This window comes from Bacillus rossius, chromosome 3 (genome assembly GCF_032445375.1).
Source record: "Bacillus rossius redtenbacheri isolate Brsri chromosome 3, Brsri_v3, whole genome shotgun sequence".
Taxonomy (NCBI): domain Eukaryota; kingdom Metazoa; phylum Arthropoda; class Insecta; order Phasmatodea; family Bacillidae; genus Bacillus; species Bacillus rossius.
The window spans coordinates 67,384,672-67,409,042 of NC_086332.1; the positions used below are offsets into that span (position 1 = coordinate 67,384,672).

At 37.3% G+C, this 24,371-nt stretch overlaps 1 protein-coding gene across 1 annotated transcript in view; it reads left to right on the top strand.

Annotated features, from left to right (window-relative positions):
• The window catches only part of LOC134531312 (uncharacterized), a 69,444-nt gene that overhangs the window by 37,595 nt on the left and 7,478 nt on the right, over positions 1-24,371 (top strand). Inside the window, exons 5-10 of the mRNA XM_063367006.1 lie at positions 3,648-3,833; positions 4,657-5,610; positions 11,596-11,681; positions 15,657-15,797; positions 16,551-16,670; positions 21,038-21,191. Coding sequence (XP_063223076.1) covers positions 3,648-3,833; positions 4,657-5,610; positions 11,596-11,681; positions 15,657-15,797; positions 16,551-16,670; positions 21,038-21,191 — 1,641 coding nt within the window. The remainder of the gene's footprint in view (positions 1-3,647; positions 3,834-4,656; positions 5,611-11,595; positions 11,682-15,656; positions 15,798-16,550; positions 16,671-21,037; positions 21,192-24,371) is intronic.

Genomic DNA, 24,371 nt, shown 5'->3' on the forward strand with positions numbered 1-24,371 from the left:
TGATGTAGCAACAAACGGACCTTTGAAATATAACTTGTGGTTGGACTGTATATATGGAAAGCCATATCCGTTCGATGACAAAGTGAAGAAGTGTGCATTCAAGACATCGGCTGCAGTAATTTACAGTTCTAACGATGTGAAGCAAACTGTTAAAAACGGTATCCAGAAACTCTGTCAAGAAGAGGTGGACTATGTCTGTAAATGTTCTGGCTGGACTCTGTCTAGTATAAACCGATTGGAGCTAAGAATTAGTCATTTCACACCGCTGCGGAACTAAATGATTATAAGATTGCTGGCTTTCGCAAATGATCCTGTAGTAGAATAGAAATTATGTAATAAATATTATGTTTGTAAAAGAACTTGTGGTGTTTAATTCCTCGAACCTGTTACTATTGTGTTACATTGATGTTATATTTAATTTTTTTGCATCGTCCTAGATCGTACCAAGGACCTTAGTCGACCTAATCGAGCAGTATATAGATTACAAATTTATTTAATGAATTTTGGAATTTTTCCCGAATTTCTAGCTAAATAATTATGGATTTTCAAGATGGCGGCCAAATGACAAGATGTCGGATGTCACAGCAATAATAAATGATTACTGCACTCTAGCGGATAAGAATTAAACTAACATGGCGTCAGCGCACTCTCGCCGACGATACACTGATGATGGCTTCCAGCAGACGAGGACAAGATGGCGGCCATGACGTCATACTACCTGACGATATATATATATGCTTTGAAAAAAAAAAGTGGAGGGAGTCAGTATGCCTGCAGCCACCGCGGGGGAAGGATCGGTCGCCATTTTTATTTTTTTTGCACTCGTCGGGTTTGAACCGAGGACTCCGAGCTCCGTGTCGTAAATGTTTGTTTTTTAAATATTTTATTAAATTTTTTATTATTTAATTTTTTTTATAATTTTTAAAATTTTTTCATTAAAATCGGATAATAAATTTAAAGATGGCGGCCGTAACGGAAATTGCAACGGTGACGTCATAATTCAAAATGGCCGATAACACAATGCCGGAATGTTCGAGAAAACGAAATGACGTCATCCAAGATGGTGGATCCAAGATGGCCGTCGGGGTCAAGGTCAAAGGTCAAGGTCACATCCTGATAGAGGCTTAACTGAGGCTTGAGTTAAGGATGCTTAAGCCTCTATCAGGACATTTCTAGCCGTTGGGATTTTTAAGGACTAAATCGAGAAATTTTCCCTCGAAACGGGAATTTTTCCCTCGAAAAAGGGAAATTTTTTCTTAAAACGGGAATTTTTGAGTCATTTTGAGTCATTTTTGAGGAATTTTGAGGAATTTTTGCCGCCGTGACGTCACAAATCCAAGATGGCGGACCGACAATTTCAATCCACCGCCTGAGGCCTGTTTCCGGACCGGCTATGTTATACTACTGACAAGTGGCATAAAATACATAAAAAAGACATAAAAATTTACAAATAATATACGTGACGCCCGGCCGTAGCGATCACGTTACCTGCGACACAAAAGCCTAGCCTTCGCATAAGTCTAAGTCCGTACTTCAAAGACACGCGAGGAGGGGTGGGGGGAGTCCACACCAAATCTTGGCTAACGTCCCAAAACGTCCTAAAACAACTTATTCTTCCACCAATAACAAATTAAAGTTTTACTTACAGTAAATCTCGCCGTGCAGTAGAAATTTACCAAAACTGTAGCGCCTCCGGGTACCCGGGCTGTAGACTCGGCGTAGGTGACACATGTAGCCCAGTCAAATGGCCACGGTCGACGCACTTCGGGGCGTGGTGCACTAACACTCGCGACTCACGAAAAGTTTAAAATCGTTGATGGTAAATACGTTGCCGTTCATTCCAAATTATAACAAATATAAACCAGCTGATGCGGGGCGCGGCAACGATAGCTCCGCGTAGCAGTCTCCAGGTTTAACAGTTCATCACGACGTGTGGGTTGTGTCCCAACTCCCGTGCACGGAGTTACCCTGGGAACCCATATTCACAACTGATCCGCCGTCGGTTAACGCCCGCAAGCCTCTGTCTGCCCCGAGTCCAAACAGTCCGCTCTCCGCATACGTCACACTCCCGTGACGTCATCCACCTCCCTCCGCTGATTCCCCCTCTTTCATACGTGGACAAGTCCATTCAGCAGAGGTAAATGGCCGCACGGAAAACCACAGTCTTTGATTAATTTTAACTGAGACGTTTGAAGACATAAATAAAAATAAATATGAAAACATTAACTAAAAAATTAAGTTAACATTAAAATTAAACATAGTTAAACATTAAACATGATAACATGAGACACCAGAAGTGTCTCAACATCACAACGATGACAGCACAGAAGGAGAGAGTAGATTTCCTAAGGCAACAATTGCGACGCTACGGTAACTGCGTTGTCCAAGACGCCTTGTGTCTTTATTTATTTTCCCTGTTGCAGCTATCTAGTCCTTGTTAGCCCACTGCGTCATTCTGTGCTGTAATAAGTTTTTGACTTAATCATTCTACGGAATTTTCTCTGCTGTCAGTGTTCTTTGATTTTTTTTATATCGGCTGATTTTGGCTTGATTTATGTGTTTACATATTCATCAATACTGTACATTCATTTATTGTCTTTTATTGAGGGTTCTTGTGACATACAGGTTAACCAGCAATGGCTTATGCCCACAAAAACATCTTGAGTCAGTCTACTCCATTGCGAGAACCATTCTAAGAATGCATACTTTTTTTTTACTAACTTAATAATTTCCAAAGCGGTTTACTACGTTTTATTTATATAATAAATTCATGATTTGGTTTTATCTTATACTATAATCATATTTTCATGTAAAAAATTCCCGCCAACAACTTTAACTTCGTTGTGAATCTATAGGAACACACCATTGAACAAAACATTGTTATGAGCAATTTGTTTACAATATTATATTACATAGATTATTGAATTCGAAAATATAAACAGCGGTTTAGTTCATCATATTGTGTATTCAACTTATTTAGCCTATTTTAATTACTTATCTTAAAAATTGCTACGTCGGCATAAAATTTGTACGATGTTGCAATATTTATCACGAAATGGCTACTACAAGGTTCTGAAAGCCTTAGTTTTATGATAAAATTCAGAGGTTGGGATACGAAAAAACAATTGGTAATATTTGTACCTTGTGTGCTTGTGTTTTAATCCAATACAAATGAAAACTACGAAACTGAGTTATTAAACAAAAATATTAATTTTTCTATTAATCTTGGGCTATATATATATATATATATATATATATATATATATATATATATATATATAGTTACAAGTAACATAATTAGCTGTAACTGGTGATTGTTATACTAAAGGTACCTACCCATAAATTGTCAACAGATTAATTTGTCAGTCTAAAATTCGAATTCACCTGCATACTCTATTTAAATTAGCTTTTTTATATTGTTGATTTCGTTATCAGGATCTACGTGATTCGTTTACTTAAAGTGATGAGTGGTTTTTATTGGCTTGTGGTCGTACAGGGCTGCGGCAAAAAATATTCACCCCAATCATGAATTGAATGAAAATATTTTAAGTCTCTTTATCTACCATAAGACCAAATAAATTGTCGGTGATTTTTTACATTTTTACCTATGTGCTAAGTAACCAGGCAGCGTATAATTGTTCTTGCAGGATTCCTAAGTCTTAACGGGACGGACGCCCCTGGAAACGCAGGGTTGAAGGACCAGGCCGCTGCCTTGCGGTGGGTGCAGAAGAACATCGCGAAGTTCGGCGGCGACCCGAAAAATGTCACCATATTTGGAGAGAGCGCGGGTGGCGCCAGCGTCCATTACCATATTTTATCTCCTCTGTCCAAAGGTTTGTACAGGCTTATTTCAGACAAAATCTTAACATGTATTTAATCTATCTAACCATTACCTTTGGTTTTATCTTCAACTTGATGGGTTTTTATCTGCACTGCAGATAGTTAAAAGTTACGTGGGAAAACTGTCCGAGTTAGCTCGTTTTTATGTATATTTTTGTAGTGATGGTCTATGATATCAAAGTTACGTTTGAATTGGTTGGAAATGGCTGTGCATATGATCAGGTAGTAAGTACGGGATTAGGAATACTAGATACTTGTAGAAACATGGTTTACATTGTATACTGCTCTTTTTTGTAAGAACCGTTGGTGTTTGTCATCACAGGTGTAATACATAATATGTGTGTTATCGTGGGCTCATGGTGGCATTCAATCCAACCTCAAGAAAGTTTAGCGATGAAGTCTAAGATAACTTTGTTTCACTTGAAAACTACAGTATCGGTGAAAACTGACACTGCTGACTAAGAGACAATGGAGGTAGAGGTTGCTTGTGCGGTTTGAGGGAAAAAAATAAGAATTCAGGAACGTCACTAGAAGTTCAATCCTTACTTTTTTTCCTTTTCTAACACTTACACGTGATTGGTAATTCTAAAGTTATTCTCTTTCATAATTCCTTTTTTTAAAGTAATTATACTAAAAGCAGTAATCTCTACTTATTATTTATTCAGTGCACAAATTATATACTTACTAAGTGTAGCGCTTATAAGTATATTAAATTTTGAATGCTAATTGTATAATAGCATGTAAAATAAATACTAGACTATATTCTTTGCGATACTATTGCAAGTAATATGTAACGATAATTTTTGTGTGGTTCAGGTCTTTTTCACAGGGCGATCTCAGAGAGTGGTTCCGCCCGAGACCCCTGGGCATACGTCAAGAACACAGAAGAGCGCGCCTACCGCTTGGGTACGATACTTGGGGTGAAACCCAACAGCTCTACGGACCTCCTCCAACACTTGAGATCCTTGTCTGTCAGTCAGCTTACAAGTGGAGTTACTAAAGTGTTGACTGCGGAGGAAAGCGTGCGACCGATCTCGTATCCATTCGTACCATCGCTGGAGTTCCCGAGGAGCGGGGAGCAGCCATTCCTGCCGCACGAGCCAGCCTACATCGAGCAGCACGGTCTGTTCAACCAAGTGCCGTACATCACCGGCGTGACCAAGAGAGAAGCAGGGTACTACGTCACGCCAGAAATTATATCACAAGCTTCCTACTGGCAGGGCATCAACGATGACTTGGAGCAGGTGGTGCCCCTTCCCCTCGGCCTCGCCAAAGGTTCCCAGAAGTCTAAGGAAGTGGCTCAGAAGGTGAAGAGCTTCTACTTCGGCAACAAGACAATCTCGAGAGAGACGAGCGAGCAGTGGATAGCACTCCAGACGGACCTTTTATTCGTGACGGGCGTCATGCAGACGATGCGCTGCCTTGCCAAGCACTCGAACAAACCCATCTACAACTACCAGTTCGTTTATGGCGTGGCCACCCATGCAATGGAATACCAGTTCGTCGTCTACGACGGCAAGATGCAAGGTGAGAACTCCAGTGCTGTGAAGCTAGCGAGACTGCTAGGGAGTCTCTGGACGAGCTTCGCCAGGACGGGAGCGCCTAGTGTGGAGGGTGGCGTGGAATGGAAGCCGGTCACCCAGCGAGGCAGCTCGCCGTACCTGAAGATAGATATCTCCCTTTCTTTGGAGTTTAATCTGGAAGAGGACCGCGTGCATTTCTGGGACGAAATTTACAAAGAATATCTGAATACAAACTCCTCTTTTCAAAGCGAGTAAAACCAAACTAAAGAGCATTGCACTCAAACGAGGCATCGACAAGATTTATTTTATTTATAATGATTTTACTCAGAACTTATATTAATATTTTTTTTATCAATTCATAATTTGACTTAGTTATTTTGTAAACATAGGAAAATATCAGAATTTCTGAAAGTATGTTTGACACCGAAATTATTTAACATTTTGTTGGGTTCTCAATGAGAATTTTTATATGTTATTGAAAATAAATCATATGAAAAATATGAGTGTCTGCAATTTTCTTCACACACAATATAAAAGTTCGTGATAAGTTATTACAATGCAAATGATTAAAACAAATAGAAAAAAGGGGCAAAAATGAATTCATCTATAAATTAATAAAGAAAGGTTTCCCTTTCCCTTCAAATATTATAAGTACCTTTGCCTTTGGTGAGTTCTATAGACAGAAGCAAACGCGTCCATGATTATAATATTTTATATTTGATATAAAATTAAAACTAAATTTAGTATAATTTGTTAAAATGTTTAAATTTTAAAATGTAAATTTACTTGTCCCTGAACGTTGTTAGGGACAAGGAATTAGCTCTATTTAACTTAAAATTTGTATACTTACGGACAAAGATGATTGTCAGAAGTAGTTTTAAAATTTTCATACTAGCTTGAATGTACTAAATGTTGGATGTGTGAGATTCTGTATGAAAAAGTAAAATTATACGTATGCCAATGGCTCCCAAACTTTATCAGCCACAGAGACCTTTTTTGATGCAAAAGTTCCTCGTGTAGCCCCATGAATTGTTTGGTTTCATCAAGGGGACATGACCCTCCTCACTTCACTGCCTCGGAGGCTGACGTAACCAGTTTTAAGCTCCTCTGCCCCCCTTCTTAATGGTCTCGAACCTCTTTGAAGTGTCGTGTCATCAGGGTCGACTTGACCCACGAAGCTACCAGAACAACAGCGTTCTAGCTACTACACTTCATGCCGACGGGGCTCTGGGAACCTGCTGAACCTTCCAGAGGCGCTGAATCATCCCTTTAAGTTCTACGAGGCATATGTAACAAGATACATATACGGAAGTATAAATAATAAGGTTAAAATATTGATAATGTAAAAACGAGACAGTATCATTATCATTTTGAAAATCATATTATTTATAATAATTATTTATCGTGATATTCATTACTGCCGCTCCAGGGAGTCCAGTTTGAGAAACGCTGATGTATGCCACTATAAAGTCAACACAATCATGTAGAAGTATTTTAATGGTTAATCCTCATACTCACGAATACCTCGTGTTTGGCGCGAATGTTTTCATTTGTTTGATTATCATGGTAGGAGACGCGATGCGTAGTAGAACGTTCCGTATCGCCATCGATGACACTCTTATTCACCACTATAGTCTTCTATGTACCAATATGCTTCAATAAGATAACATTATATACAAACCATAATATATACCATTACATGAATGAACAACTTTTTTGAACAAAGTTATTACGTTCTGTGCCGACTTTATCGTTGAAAAGATCTATGAGCTATGTTATTCATTGAAAAATTAATTGGTCTCCCGCTTCCAGAGAGGTTTATCATTTTAGGTAAGGGTTCTGCTGCACGCAACTTTGGTTACAGGCGGAGTTGTCTCTGAACAACTAGGGTAACCATCACATCGCTCATGTAATGGGTCACGCCAAGGATCGCATATTAATTCGTGATCCTCTCACATGAGCTTCCGCGATCACGACCATTGAGAACCTGGCAGAGATGTTCGTGATGTGTGGCTGAGGTGGAATGGAGCACAATCGTGCATGAATATGTTCTGTGACGTATTGTAATTTCATCTAAAAGGCTAGGTAACATTATTTTGATGTGAAAAAAATTTTAGCTCTCGGTATACAGCCTTTGTTAGGAGTAATTTTGAGACTGGAACAGATGTCGTATGGAAGGGAAATGGGTTTGCACGGTGCTGCCATATGTGGCGGATGGTGGGAATCTAAGTTCACAAAGACAAAAAGGAAATTTTATAGTATTAACTGTATAGTGAATTTTGACAGGATGGGCAGTATTTTAATAAAATTGCTTCTCGAAAATCAGGTCCAAAGATGGGTTTTAGTTTTTTTTTCAAGCCTTTTTCGCTTTTGTTGGAACTATTTCATAGTTTAACCTTTCACTCTGCAAATCGAATGATTCAGTATTTGACGTAGCTGCTCTGGCAACGAATTACAGCAGTGGGTGCGGACACAGTGTGATTCGTGTCAATAAATGCAGTTGAAAACAAAATTTGCGTTATATGTATCACACTCGGAATTATTTAAAAAAAATAATAGGGTAAATTAAGTGCTCGAGTTTCGTCTTTAAGTGAATTTTCAACTTGAGAACACGTGAATTTGGAAGATTCGGTCACTTTTTTCTTCCAGCAATGATTATATGTCTATCCAACAACACAGGTAACACAAGCGGTCCCGATAACGTGTTTCTCTCTATCCCAACCCCACACACCATGGAATGTAAAGGGCCATGTTGTTTGAGCAATCAGACCACTTGCCTCCCACCAAGGCGATCGGGGTTCTATTCCTGACGGGGTTTACTCCGAAATCTTCGCAAGTGAGAAACATGGGGACCGTTGCCCTACGCCGATGGGTTTTCTCGGGTTACTCCTATTTTCCCTACCAACGCATTTCGTCACTTCTCCTTCAAAATGTTGCACCCTATCTTGTCTCATGACCTCAATGTCTCAATTCAATGATTCTAGTGTGAAAATATATTGGTATCGTGGCAGCATCATTATTATTATTTGCTGCCTCTAAAATTTTGAAATCACATGCTCTATTGTGCATCTTTTCATAGTATACTAGCTGCAGTACCCGGCGTTGTCCGGGCTGAACACAGGGTGAAAGGGACCTTTTTGCAAAATCAGATGTAGTTAGTAATTGTCTTCTTAATTTTAATGACAAGTGTGCAAAATAATTTATATCACTTGAAAAATTAGACATTACTAATATTGAAAAGATTCCATTATCTAGCTAATGCTCGGCATGCATTGCAATGCCTCAATCAGTTTTGTTTTGTAATATGTTTGAAGTAGTTACACATTTACAAATCATCTATCCATTTCTCTAAACATATATTTATCTCTATCTACATCTTTATATATTTATGTACCTCTCTATCGCTATTTATCTCTTTATATCTACACTAGCTGCCCGACCCGGCTTCGCACGGTTGTATTAATGGGAAAAAAATGAGACCAAATCTCCTATTTACAGTTATAATAAATGAAATAAAATGAAAATTAATTAATTTTGACAAAAACTTAATACAATGCTTTGTAATGTACCGAAGAAAAAACGAATAGCACCGATGGTTTCCCGACTCTCAAGCACGCAACGTTGTCATGGAAACGAAGTACCCACTGTTTCCCGGGCTTAAGCACCAATCAACATTGATAATCAGTTTATTATTAATTATAAATTATTAAGACTATTATTAATCGAAATAAAAACTACCCTATCTCTCTAGTTGGAAACAATTACATATAAATGCCAATTTTCATCGAAATCGGTGGACTTGGTAAAGAGTTCACTGGACCTTTTAGAAATCAGATGTAGTTAGTAATTGTCTTCTTAATTTGAATAATTTATATCACTTTCAAATCCCGACCGACTTTGTTCTACCAGTGTATAGTTATTTACCTGTATATATCTAAAAATTGGTGGTCTGTATTTAATGAGTGATGAGGACTACACTAACAATGAAATAGTCGTTGCCATGGAGACGAATGAAGCATCAACAATGCTACAGCCGTTGCCGTGGTGATTTTCTGCCAACTCATACATACATCACATTAGAAAACTCTAAAATTATCAGATTAAGACCATTAATCGAAATAAAAACTATCCTATCTCTCAAGTTGGAAAAAATTACACATAAATGCCAATTTTCATCGAAATCGGTTAAGTGGTTTAGGAGTCCATTGAGGACAAACATTGTGACACGAGATTTATATATATTAAGATATATACATATATACCTCACACTATCTCTATCTCTTCTATATATAAATCTCTATACAGCTCTATACATCTATATATCTCTTTATCTAACCCATTCCATTCTCTATACCTCGCTCTATCTCAACTTATCTCTGTCTCTCTCTATCTCACTCTCTCTATCTCTCTCGCTCTCGCTCTCTCTCTATATATATATATATATCACTCTATCTCTGTCTATCTTTTATATTTAAATAAATTGTGTCATGCGTGTGCACTTATACAACAAAAACAGACGAAGTGTTGAACAGGAATTTGCCTGTATATGAAGTGGTGATTGAAAAATTATAAAAAATTCAAAATATTTTCAATGAAAAATAAACGAAATGGCACACAACCGCTGCGTAGGGAGCCGACCGCGCGAGGGAGCCGCGCTGTGACATGGACTCCCCTCCCGCACCGCAGTGACGCCTAGCTAGCCGAGCGGGGTGTGGGCGGGGCGCGGGAGCAGAGGCAGGCGGTGGTGGGAACGCGAGCGTCAAGAGAGACACGACGACGACGGACAGTTGCTAGTTACTGAATTACAAATATAGAAAAATTAAAATATGTTGCTTAAATAATGTGGTTAATAAATAACGCTGTAAAAAGTAGCATATGTTCATCAGGGATAATGTAGGCTTCTAATGGAAAATAATTTTTCAAATCGGTCCAGTAGTTTCGGAGTCTATTCAATACAAACAAACAAATCTTTCATCTTTATAATATTAGTGTAGATATGCATGCTCTTATTTTACCATGCACCTGGTACTAGCCTATAAGAATGCTTCTCAATATGACATTAAGAAGTATTCTGTCCTCCACACTTGTACGTCTTAGGGACCAAGGTGGATGAGTGGTTACATAACTTACTTCTACCCAAAAGTTTGATTCCATGCTAGGTAAAACCTAGGTTGTCATACAAGGCAAACGAGGCGAACGTTGCAGTATCCACCGCCTATTCATTCCGACCAAGCTGCATTGTTATCTCATCACGTCTTCTTCTAATGATTCCTTTGTCGAATAATTTACACTTCGGTATCTTAAGCTATTACGACACGGCAGTCTTAGGCACCTCCCCCCTCCCTCTAAACACTCGTAGAACTTGTAACTAAGTTAGAATTTCGTTCTTGATATGAACTTTGAAACATTTTTAAAATAATTTTTGACGTGACAACATCTAATAAATCGATGAACGCAGGCTGCACGCACGAAAAAGTGTCCCGTTACACACATTGTCCCGTTACGCTGTTTCCGGTTACGCTCATTATACGCTTGCGCCGCATCTATCTCTCTTCCACTCGATTGTAACAACCATCGATTTGACTTTTTCGAGGCAAATTAAACTTGAAACACTCCCATTCGTTTCCTACTTTTCCTATCATCGTCCTATCCTTAACAGAATAACACAGATTGGAACAAGTTAAATAGCAAACATGCATAAAAGTTATTGTTAAAATAATCTCTTCGTTAAAGTAACAAACATATTTGAATTAATGAGTGCAAATAAAAGTACATTTATCAATTAAATTGTAGATTTCATTTCACTCCTTCTTTGTATCCATGCAATATAGCGATAATTCAATAAAAATTATTCAATTTTATTCATAAAAGTATGCAATCATTTCATCAATGTTTTTTATGACGTTGTCACGTTAAACTATCGTCCGTAAACCGACTTTACAGACAACCAATTTATTTTTTAGTATAAGAGGAACATAATCCCAGACTGACACTTACTGATTGCCACTTCATATTGCCGTTTAAATAATTATTTATATGTGCTAGAAATCAACAAATCAGTATTTGCAGTATTTCATACCCCGAAATAAATTCATAATCTTCGTAACTATTTTGAACATCACACGTAGTGAACACACTGCAAGAATTTCAACACCTGTGAAGATTCGATTGGATGCAATCTTTATCAGCGAAGTGATAGTACAGTGATAGTAAACAGTACAAGAAGCTGTCTGATTACCATTCGCTGACAAGATGGCGACTTGGTCTCTTCTCCTCTTCAGCCTTTTTGCCGTATCGACCGGAGTCGGCGGTCAGCAGGTCAGTTCCAATGACATAGCACAGCTGTGACTATTCCACGTTTTGACACGAACATATTGTTGTAATGCCTCTTTCGCAGCCAACGGATGTGGTAGGTTTAATTGGATTGCTGACCAACTATAAGTGTGACAGGTCACAGGTTCGAATCCAATTAAAGACACGGATGATTGGTTTGCCATCAGACAAGTTCATAAAGTTTATAAATCGCCTATAAAAGCGCATACTGGTACATATTTTTGAATGGATTAACAGCGGCCAGAGGGAAAAAATGATTTTATACTTATTTTTGGAAGTCAAAACTGTATTCAAAAGTGCACCTTATTTCATGGAAATTATATACATTTTTTAATATCCTTCTGTAATTTTATGAAGCCTCAAAAATGAGTTCTATTAATAAGGTCAAGGTGGTATTTTGCTCACAGAAAGTTTAAAGCCATTGGAAATCCAAGATCAGAGTGGACACAGATTTATTTGCATGAACTCGATGCTAATAAGTTGAATTATGCCTGGCAAGAATCTGTATGGTGCTATCACTGATATGCACACAGAAACCAATTGTTTTGATTTCGCTTGCTTTGTCAATCACGTCAAGTAATGTCTTAGTTTAATAAACTGACTTACAGAAAATGAAATGCAACTGGACACCTAGATTTTTACACTGCCCCCAACTTTATGCCAGTAAAATAATATTGGAGCAGCTTCCACTTGTAACTAAGCGTGGGTTTGCATCTTGATAAGACATATTCTTAAGTGCCTTAACTCGGTACTCAAACACAGAACCTTCACACCATATGCGAACATTCCAGCCAAATACCTAATGGATGTCGGCTGTATGGGATAGTAATTATCAAAGATAAACTAATATTTTAGATAGCCATATCTGACAAACTCTTTTGGCATTCGTCCTCTGTGTTTTTGTACCAACTAATGCTTCATCTTTGTTCGATGAACCGTGTAAGATGACGGAACGGTAAAAATGATGGACTCGCATTCTGTAGTTCCTGGCCCACCATGTAATGGTTCCTTACTGTACGCTATGACCGAGTCTTTTGCTAATCTCCTTTAATTGTACTGAATATATCCATATCCAATGATTCTGTTTTCTACGATATGTAAAACAAATACTTGCACGCCTTTGTTGGCTAATTTCGTTTCTCGGTGCGATGGCAAACTGTTCTCTGGCCAAGGATGAAGCACATTTATTCACCGCTTGGTCACAAAGTTACAAGATATTTCTTCAGCCATTCCCGTTGTTATAATTTGCTGGTCGGGTGACTGATCGAGTCAGTTGGGCTTAGCGATATATGCGAGTGAGTTTATACGATGACTGTGATGCCTAGCGAAAGGACGGCAATTCGGCTGACAAGAGAGACATGGCGACTAAAGAGTGTGCGCCCCTGTTTTTTTTTTTTTTTTTTTTTTTTTTTTTTAACGATAGCCAAATTTGAAGTAATGCATCATATATTCATTAACACTTATATCAACATAGAAAAATTACTCTTTAAAATTATTGTTTAAAATACTTTTAAAAAATACTGGGACCTCATAAATCTCCTTTTCAAAGGATTTAAATCATGCTATTCCCTGTATTGATCTGTAGGATTTTCACATAATCACAGATGTTATAGATACCATCTTTATTTGCCCTCTTTTTTTCATAACTACATCAAATTTATAGTTTTTTATTCGTCTTCGTAATGGTTTTGTAAGTTTGTCTACTGAGCCATAGTGTTGAGTAATACATCCAATTCTTGTTCGTGTTTTCAGTATTTAAGAATTTAATTAGTTTTATTCAATGTCATGCTAGCATTAACAGTTTAAGAGTTTCTTAGATACTGACTAGGAAAGTGTCTCTTTAATTTAAAAAAAAATTAATTGTATTTACATAAAAAGATTTTGATCTTCTTCAGTATTCTTTGACACTAAGCTTATTCAATAGTTTCCAGAATTTTAGTGACCTTTTTGTTTACTGATTTGACTGCTGCATTTCACTTATAAACTCCTCTTTTGGAAAACCTATTATTTATAAGTATTTATATGTAATTAATTATTTTGTTGTATACAAAACAGAAAACGAATCTGCATTTATTTAGAATTCGAGGTACCCAGTGTACAGATCTGTTCAATACACCGACTGTTGTAAAATCATAGTGTAAATACTTTTGAATTTAATCAGCGGAAACCTATATATGTATACAGAAAGTGTAATGTTTAATTGTCTTGCGAAGAGAAATAATCATAGAAGTGTGCTCATTAGAGACAATTAGTGCAATAATTTTGTGACATCTGTCACAGGAATGTCTTGCAACTGAAATAGTTATTTATTCTTTTGTCATAATGTTCTTTTTTCTCTCTTTCGCTGTTTTTGCTCCCCCATTCACCAAAGTAAATCTCTAAACTCATCTGCAGTAAGTCACAAGACCCAGTGTAAATATAATTCTTCAGTCCATGCTCTCTTTCTTATGCCAAAGAAACATACAATTAAACGTTCATCTAATGATTTATCATTACCTAATATTTGTGGGTGCACTAAATTCAGGAGACCATAAGAATCGCTTTAAAACCTAAAAAAAAAAAGTGCATGTAGCTCAGTACACGTGATAGAAATTAAACTTATTTTGCAACTCAAACCTCGGATCGTAATTGCTCTCTTTATATCTCTTTGGCGTCAATACATTTCAAAGCAATGTTTCACGAAAACGTTGCATTAAAATTCGGCCTTGAAATTGTAATTGAAAAATTACTCTCTTCGTGCCCAAAGAAGTTTCACTGAAAAAATATTTAGTTACACATCTAAAACAATACTCATATAACACTGTTTCACAATGTTGATTTTCACAAGTAATTAAAATAATAAATACATGAAAGAACAATATTTTCTTTTGAATATGGCCTGTGACACAGTGAACAACAATAAGCTCAAACCTGCTTGTGCAGTTCATTTAGTTTAAGTTACGTTTAGTTTTAACTTAATTAATTTTATCTTTAAGGTTCCCCCCTACACCATCCTCCCCCACCTTTTCATACAACCGTAGCCTACGAAAGCATAGAAGCTAAGGCTAGGGCCTTTGCGATGATGGGCAGGATAATTTCTCTAACCGACCTCAGTCAACCTGAAGCTCTATACATTCCTGAGTGTATGCCCGATGCACCAGCTCGCGACAAAAGTAGTAAATTAATAAAAGTTACAGAATACAAACATAATTTATTTTTATTTTAATGTTTATTTATATATTTAAATTTACAGGAGTACAACAAACTTTCTCTTTCTTAACTTAGTACCTATAGACTGGCTGGCAGCCAGACGGTAAACGACGAAAGTCACCCCCAAAACAACCAAAGCCAACCAAACCAATGCGGACAGCAATGTCCAAGTGCCCAACCCCCGCATGGTAGACTCTTTTCTACTCTGTACAACTCTTCTTCCAGATACATCCTTTAATTTCCCGTAACCAACCTGCACGCATAATGCATGATTTTTGCACCCCGCATGAAAGAGCCCAGGGTTTACCCTGTGTCTATGCCGGTTTTACCTGGGCCCAACTTATCTTGTTTGAGTCTAGAATAGTCAGTGAGGGGAGTTATTCATGGCGCCAATCGCAGCCATGGCTGGCCAATCCCCTCCTAGCACATGATGCATGCTACCTCTCCTACATGGTTAACAACCTGCATGATTAGAGCGTATAGGCTTCGGCCTCAGACGCACTTAGTCTTCCCTACCCAGACCTCTCCCACAAACTCATAGACTTAAGTTAGGTTAGGAAAAAAAACCTTTCACAACATTGTTTTCACGAAAAAAATTCCGTTGAAATTTCCCTCCCATCGCGCTCAAAAAAGTTTCACTTAAAAAAAAAAAAAAAACTCTTTTTCTAGTTAATCAGAATACGAAGGTAATGATGGTGATTGTCGCACATTATCAGACACGCATTGACCATGCTTGGTGTTATTTACTTAAGCGAACTTGTTTTTCTACAGTCTTTCGATGACTCGCCGACGGTGAAGCTGCCCCAGGGCACTCTCCGGGGGGGTTCCACCGAGACTGCAGACGGCACCAAGTACTACAGGTTCCTCGGCATCCCTTACGCCAGGCCGCCGGTGGGGAACCTCCGATTTGCGGTGAGTTCTCGTCCAGGACTGAGACTGCAACTCACTCTACATGACTTCTTAGGAAATGGCATTTAATATCAGAGGCGCCTACCTTTTAACACAGTCACTATATCTGGTTGGAAACCAATGTGTGATGGTATTTGTAAAATATTTAAAAATTCACAATACTTACTAAATACTTAGTTTAACATACATTTTTTCCTAGATATGAGTTCAGATTTTACCGTGCACATTTTATTATTACTCACGTATACTATTTATTTCACTAAATGAAATAAACTGCGTAATAATATTTTATTACATATTATCCTATACTGAATATTATATTTGAATGTCCTCTGTCTACAAATTCATTCACATTCAACTCAATGTAAAGTTAAATAAGCCCTATCCAAACAATGAGAACCTAAGACGTGAGATTTTTACTCACTTTTAAATAAAAACCTTCTTACCAAGAATTCCAAGCTCTCCGTATGTGTGCGTTTTTGAAGCTTTTGTGTAGGTACTCTATTTTCAGTCTCCGTTTCCTGATTCCTTGGCACACAACAGTTAAAAGTATATAATCACCAAGAGTTAATAATTATTTATGATTTATAAAATTCAATTTTTTACTAATTAATTTTCAGTAGTGATGAGAAATATTTTTGTCCTATTTCTGATTATTGTTTGTTTTAAACTCCTATGGCTTTTAGAGATTTAGATTTTGGAAAGATAAAAATGACACTAAAAATTATTTTAAGATTTTTTTGCATGTTTTTCTAGGCTCCAAAAGATCCGGAGCCGTGGTCCGGAGTGAGAAACGCAACACAGTATGGGGACAATTGTGCCTATAGTGGAACCGGATCCGAAGACTGTCTTTACGTGGACGTCTTCACTCCTCAGGTGAAACTGCCGCACAGCAAACTTTAGTGGCATATAAAAGTATCTCCTGCGTCCGCTGCTGGTGCGAGGAGCTGGAGCCGATGTGCGCCATCTTGCATTTTAGCTGGCGGACGGGGTCAAGGTCATAGGTCCGCAGCGGTTAATGGAGACTGGTTGATGGGGAATTTAAGCTGCTTTGATGATATTTAGATGTTTTAAAAACAAGCAAATTTTGACTCATTTCGAATTTCTAATTATATTATTTTTTTTATGGAAAATATTCTCTCGAATTCTCTCGAATTTTCTCTCTAATGCAAATTTTGAATATTTTGATTATTGTTTAGATTTTTGTAAAAATATTGTTTCCTTAAAACTAGAAATTTCGAGTCATTTGGGCAAATATTTTGGTGAATTTCGGCAAATATTTGGCAAATTTCTAAGATCAAGGTCCTCCGCCACCGACAGCACACCCTGCAACCTGCCGCAGGAAATACATTTGTATACTTACTACTAACTCCATATTATTTTTACTGTGATCTGGCTACTTTCCATGTAAAATCATGTTTTACGTTATGTTGGGTTTTCTTATATTTAGGTTAACTGATAATTCACGGCGCTGGGGTCTCATAGTTGAAGCGAACGAAATGAAACTTAACTGGATTTATTGAAAATATCAATTCTTCATATTATATTTAATCGCAATAGCTTTTATCTGCAGTTTATTCACCGAGATTCTTGTTCTAATTAGTTAGTTATGTAGGGACATTTATTGATTACAAATATTTTTGTTTACTTAAATGTCTCATAAAATTTTACCTCGGGGTATTTGAAGCACAAGGAAAACACTATAAAGTTCTTGGAAACGAATCAAGTGCTACCCTGAGAAAAAGTTAAATGTGGCATCAGCCAATGAATACATTACATTGATTTGAATATATACACCCTTTTGTAGTCTATCCAAGCAGCAAAATATACATCGTAAAAGTTTTCAGGTCTCTACCTAACATAATTATAAACGAATATGTTTTTGTAGGGTAGAACTGGTTGAGTCGTTATTTTTAATATCCACAAAGTTTAGAGACTTTGTCATGTTTAAACAGGAATTCTAATTTAAACATTTGTCTACTATTTCTGGCCAAAATATATAATTTTTTATCGAAGCTGCCGTGGGTAGAAACGACAACAGGGATGTCGGAATAGCAGAGAGCAATAACTACATTTAATTGCATCATTTGCGTCCATAACTCATTTTATAACAAATACCTACACGAGTATAATGGTGTTATAATGCTGGCATCACAAAAGCGCGACGGGCGCGATGATAATAAAAAAAAATTCATAGTATCACGTTCGACACATGTGTCGCGGCGCGACAGATTTTCCTGTTATAAGGCTTGTTTTCTTAGCGACGGGTTTTACCCGTTGCGTAGACCGGAAGGCAGTACCATGACTCGTCGGGCAGTCCCTTCACGTAATGCGCTGCATGTAGTATTTTCACAGGTGACGCTCGTCTGTCGTACAGAGCCTAGCGTCAACACGTGTTGCAATGAAGCAAGAACTGTGTTCGTATTGGAGAGTTAAATCCACGAAAGACAAAAACAATTACCTGAATGTCCAATACTTCAAAAAACTCATGCAGTCGAAGAGTATTATATTTTTACCCACCTAATGAAAGTGTGTTCAAAACGTTATTTGAAAACCATTTACTCAATTGTATATCCCCCCCCTCCCCCCCCCCCACAACTAAACATACGATCGTAGAAAAACGCTTTTTCTCACCAATAAACGGAAAGAATTTGAAATCCAAAAGCTGTCAAAGGCACATATCCCCTCTTCCGAAATGAAACTTTGCTTACGCTCCTGCTCAATGACAACTTGAAATTATCGTCATATTTTAGACAAACACGTGAACACTTCATATTCCTTCTCAGTCTCATTGAAGACAAAATAATCATTACGTCATGTAATCGTGTGAAAACGCCCATGACACAGGCAGAGAAACTGGTTCTCACGTATAGGTGAGCAACAAACATTATTAAAATAAGTGATTTTGTATTTATAACTCGTGTAAATATTACGTACTTAGTGACAAAGTTGACAGCAAAGTTAAGTAAATCAAATGTAGGTAAACATTGTTACTATATTGTAGACAAAAAAAATATTTCACTCATTGTCACTGAAGTTGAGAAAAAAAAGCATCACTGGGAACGAATGATCCCTTCACATTTACCTAACAAATTTCGTCAGACGCTCGCTGTTCGTGTTAAAAGAAAATTAATTTTTTTAAGTTATACATACCTATTTAGGCGCGTTGCGAAATAACGGTGAGAATAAATTTTTACGATTCGCGAGCACCATTTAACAATATTTTCAAGGGATGAATAAAAGTCTACATAAAAATAAAAGTAGTATATTTGTTATTAAATCTTATACTTAAGTTATTGATATTTAATAGTGATCCATATCATTAAAAACATTTAAATGTTATTGTGAACGTTAGTGATAGAAATTGTATTTTAATTTTTTCAATTGAATTTTTAAGTGTATTTATGTAAGTTAGGTTAGGTTCTTCTTTAAGCGCGTTACGAAAAAATGATGAGAATAAATTTTTACGATCATCAAAAATTGACATAGTTAAAAAGACTACAAACAAATAAAAAAATGTTATGTGCTTTTAAGAGGCCACTCCAGTGTTTCAGGGGCACTACGCAACCCGCGTTAACCTCATAAGATTCAATGCTATTTTCATTTTGCTTATAACTAATTAACTAATATAGATTTAGAAATGATGCTTGCTTGATATGTAAGACAACGATGCTCTTATCAAAGCCCCTTTCTTCAAAAACGTGCATAAATTATGGTTCACACCTAGACAATACACTTTTGCATATTAGTAAAGATTAGTATAAAACCATAATTTATGCACCTTTTTGAAGAAAGGGGCTTTGATAAGAGCATCGTTGTCTTACATATAAAGCAAGCATCATTTCGAAATATATATATCTTATATATAAAATTCTCGTGTCACAGTTTTCGTTGCCATACTCCTCCGAAACGGCTTGACCGATTTTGATGAAATTTTTTGTGCTTATCCGGTATCTATGAGAATCGGCCAACATCTATTTTTCATCCCCCTAAATGTTAGGGGTAGTCCACCCCTAAATTTTTTTAGACAAAATTTTTAATTTCTATTTTTGGTAGGAAATCACCATGGCAACGGCTGTTGCTTTGTTGATGCTTCATTCGTTTCTATGGCAACGACTATTTCATTGATAGTGCAGTCCTCACCACCGTTGAAATTTTGCGGGTACTTTAAATATCAAAAATTGCCCCTTTTTTTTTTTCAAGTATATATATTTTACAGACTTGAAACTTCACAGTAATGTTCCTTATGTTACGCAGGATGACATTTTCCGAAAATTAGATCTAATGGGTGGTTAAAACCAGGCAACAGTGGGTACTTTGTCTGCATGAGAACAGTATTTTGCATTGTTCATGCCTTCTGCGTCTCCATGGCAACGGGCATCGCGCGGCAGTGGCGTACCCACAAGGAGGGGCATGTTTTATGAACGGCGCAAGAGTGATCTGCCTGTAGACTGCCGTAGCGAAGTACGGGTACATCAGTTTTATGTTGCGTGCACGAGTCGGGAAACCATCGGTACATTATACAGCATTGTAATAAATGTTCACGGAATTTTTTATTATTTACCATTACTGTAAATGGGAGATGTGGCATAATTTGTTTCCATTAGTATAGCCGTGCGAAGCCGGGTCGGGCAGCTAGTATATATATATATATTAGTTAATTAGTTATAAGCAAAATGAAAATAGCATTGAATCTTATGAGGTTAACGTGGGTTGCGTAGTGCCCCTGAAACACTAGAGTGGCCTCTTAAATCATATACTTTAATGGTTGATATTTAATACTGTTCACTATAACAGAAAAAACATTTTTATTGTAAATATTAGTGACAGAAGTTGTGTTTATAAACTTTTTAAAGTGTATTTATGTAAGTGAGGTTATGTTCCTGTATGTAAAATTTATTTGTATTATAAATTATTTTAATAATTAATTCAAATTAATAAATTTTAGTAAAATATATTTTTAATTGTCATTATTATTTAAAATTCAACTCTATTATTTACTAAATTAAATAATTAATGTTATACACGTGTTTATATTAATATTGAATACTCGATACTTATTTAAATAGTTCAGTTTTCTTGAATTTATACTTTACCAACCATATTTATAACATGAATCTGGTCCATTTATTATTTCATTCCTATTAATTATTTGCATGCAAAATCAAAGTAAGTTATTTACCACGCCAAGTAACGCGCGTGCGTAAGAACACGCAGCCATCTTGTCTTGCACTGTCACCCAGCTGCCGACGAGCCGGGGCGAGGCCTCGCTCCTGCCGGTCATGGTCTACATCCACGGCGGAGGGTTCGTGGGCGGCACTGCGCGCCTGTCGCCCGGACAGCTGCTCAACTACGGACTGGTGGTGGTCCAGCCCAACTACCGCCTCGGCGTGTTCGGTCAGTCGCCGACACACTGCTGCAGACCTGCGAAACTCACGGGTTCACTTCGCGATAGGCTAGAACTATTCAAATACGTTTTGCCTATTTCTCTGCTCCAGTGATTGATTGGGCTACAGTTTATCTATGAAGGACTCTTGGGCCAATGAAAAACTTTCAACAGAAGAAGTATCGAATCACGAGCACACCAGTTAACAGGTGTCACGAGTCAGTAGCTAATGATGTAGGGACCGGAACAATTCGCGGATTCATTGACCTCTAGGATAGACTCCACAGTCCTTTAAATACTCACGGAAATGACACCTGTTCATTGGCTACTGACGCGTAAGACGTCTCAACTAGGCTGTACGTAATTCGGCACTTTCTTGTTTTAGTGTTTCCCATTGGCTCAGAGTTCCCCGGATAAAATGTGGGCCAATCGCAGAAGCAGTAGGAAGGTATAGTTGTTTTGATGCTAGCCTATCGCGAAATGAATCCGCGAATTTTGCATGTCTCTGCTAATGAGTAGGGACCGGAAAAATTCGCGGGTTCAATGAACTGTAGGATGATCTTCATAGTTATACGTACTCTCGGTCAAATGTCACCCACCCATTGGGTGCTGTCTTGTGAGACGCCCCAACGTAGCAGCCTGTGATTCGATAAAGCGTTGGTTGGGTGTTTCTCATTGGCCCAGAGTCATCCAGGTGAGTTGTGAGCCAATAGCAGAGGCAGCACTGAGGTATAACTATTTGTATTTTAGCCTATCGTGAAATGAATTCGCGAATTTTTCCGGTCTCTACTAATGAGGATATGTAATTCGCCCCAGTTCATGGAGGATCATGGAGTCTATCCTATAGGTCACTGAAATCGCGAATTTTTCCGGTCTCTACACATTACACAGTTCTTTTGAAGACATGAGAAAGTAGTAAAAATTGGACTCAGTGGCGCCAAGGACGTAAATGGAGGGGTGCGCCGAATTTGGGGAGCAAGCTAAACTGGCAGAGTAATTGTTATGTTTTTGAATATCGTAGGGCTAGAACACAAAAAAAAAATTGGAGAGCTGATTAAACGGAATCATTGGTAATGAAAGTTGCATGAATGTATATCATCAAATATCTAAAAACTGGTATTTTTCGCGTACCGTCCAACTGGCGATAAATTAAAAATAAAATGTATGCAAATAAACATATTACTGTATTAACCATCTAAGTTGAATCGAAAATATTAAGATTAGTGGTGGCGTTTTGACGCGTTGTCGGAAAATGTTTTGGTTTGGTTGGTTTGAAATAATTTAAAAAAATGGAGGGGAACCAATATTAGTTCTAGCTCCGGCTGGAAACTAGTCTAGTTACGTCACTGAGTTGTGCGCAGTGTCAGATCCAGTTTCGAGTTGTATTTGTGGGGGTCGATTGCGGCCGAAACAAAAGGTGCGTATCGCGAGTCTGGTCACGCCATTCTCTTCGCTAGTACGTGTCAAACAACCTCAAGCAGAAAAAAAAAACTAAATCAGAAAAAAGCCAAGAGTTACAATATTAAAAACTAAAGTACATTTACGGACTTTTGAACGAAGAATTTAACTCAAATAAACGAAGAGTTTTTCGTAATTTAAAATAACTAAATCTTTTTCTAAACCACGCGGTATTTCAACTTCCGAGTTGGATGTTCCGTTCTAAACAAAGGAATAATGTGCACTTTGACCGAATAAGGTTTTTCTTACTGTAGACTTAACTAGTTTTTTAATGTTTTGTTAATATACCAGAAAATTACTTTTGATTCGTGTTAAAAGAAAGTGAGCACAGTGTCCGTAAATTTACGAAGATCCCTGGATAATTTGTAGCCAGCGTTCTTAGTAGATTGAAGGTGAAAAGTATTTTCAGTGAACGAGGTTCAAAAGCATTTTGGCGGAAAACGCGTAAACAGGCTAAGTAAGCGACCTACCGAACTCGGGAAAGCTTTCGATTACTGCTGTGCCGCGAATCATCTTTACCGGGGAGAGTTAAAATTCTTCGGATGGCCGACGGACAAAGGCCTAAAAACACTTTTTTTTTACCCTGCCGATATTCGGCAAACTATGCTACCCAGTGTGTTCTACTAAGCACCGGACGCTTCGCCGAACTTGTAATGCCTCTTTGGATTTTCTTAATTAAGCATTTATGTCGTAGTCACAGGAATCCACTTCACCACAGTGTGAGCTCAAGTGCACCTCGCAAAGATGGACTCATCACAATACTTCCCAAAACAGCTTGGTTTCCCTTTCCCTCAAACCACAATTCCCTGCCAATTCGTGGGACACTGACCTTCCACAGACATTGTGTCATCTCCCGCCCAGCCTGCAGCCGGCATGGGTACAGATAAGAAACAATAAAGGAATGTCACGTCTACCTTTTAATTCAAGTGAACCAGGTGTACAGTTTAAAACATCGTCAGTGAAGGGACAACTGTATTCTTTACCTCCGAATAATAACTTATCGAATACCCTGTCTACTTCATTGCCCAAAAATTATACAAATAACTTCAAACAAGTTAACTGCGAATTGTTATATAAGTTATTTTTTACACATTTAACTTATACAAAAATGTGTATATTTTAAATTCAATAAAACTTGTGCATGGTCGATATTTCAATGCATTTTTAAAAACATTTATTAATATTTTTATGATTGCTTTAATCTAATCTCTAAAACAAAAGCTAAAATGTATTTGTAATCAATCTCTTAAGCAATTGGTCTACTCAACTTTAGAGAATCTTAGTAATAAAATGTTGGATACAAAATTGTGAAACATTTTTCATTTCTTAATTATTATTTCCCCCTTAACTTCTTAACCCCGAGAGCAAACTCAAAAGCAAAGTCTGAATTTGTAAACTTTGTAGCGATATAATGAAATAAGTAAACATTTTACTTTTTATTACTCATTTTGGTTCACGATCCACCACATGTCTTCTGAAGGCCTGAAAAGCGACCTATTAATTATAGACTGCTTTCTAAATTGTGTTTGTTAATATTGCCTTCCACTTCCAGACCAGGTCTTTCAGAAGAATGTAAACTCCCTACTATATGTAAACAAGTAATAAATTGCACTTGCTGGAAGGAATTAAAGAACCTTTTGCTTATACGGTATCGGTAAAAGACTCTTTCTAAATATTTGGAAAAATCATATGTAAAGAGTAACTAGCATTTAAAGGACAATGGTATAAAGCTT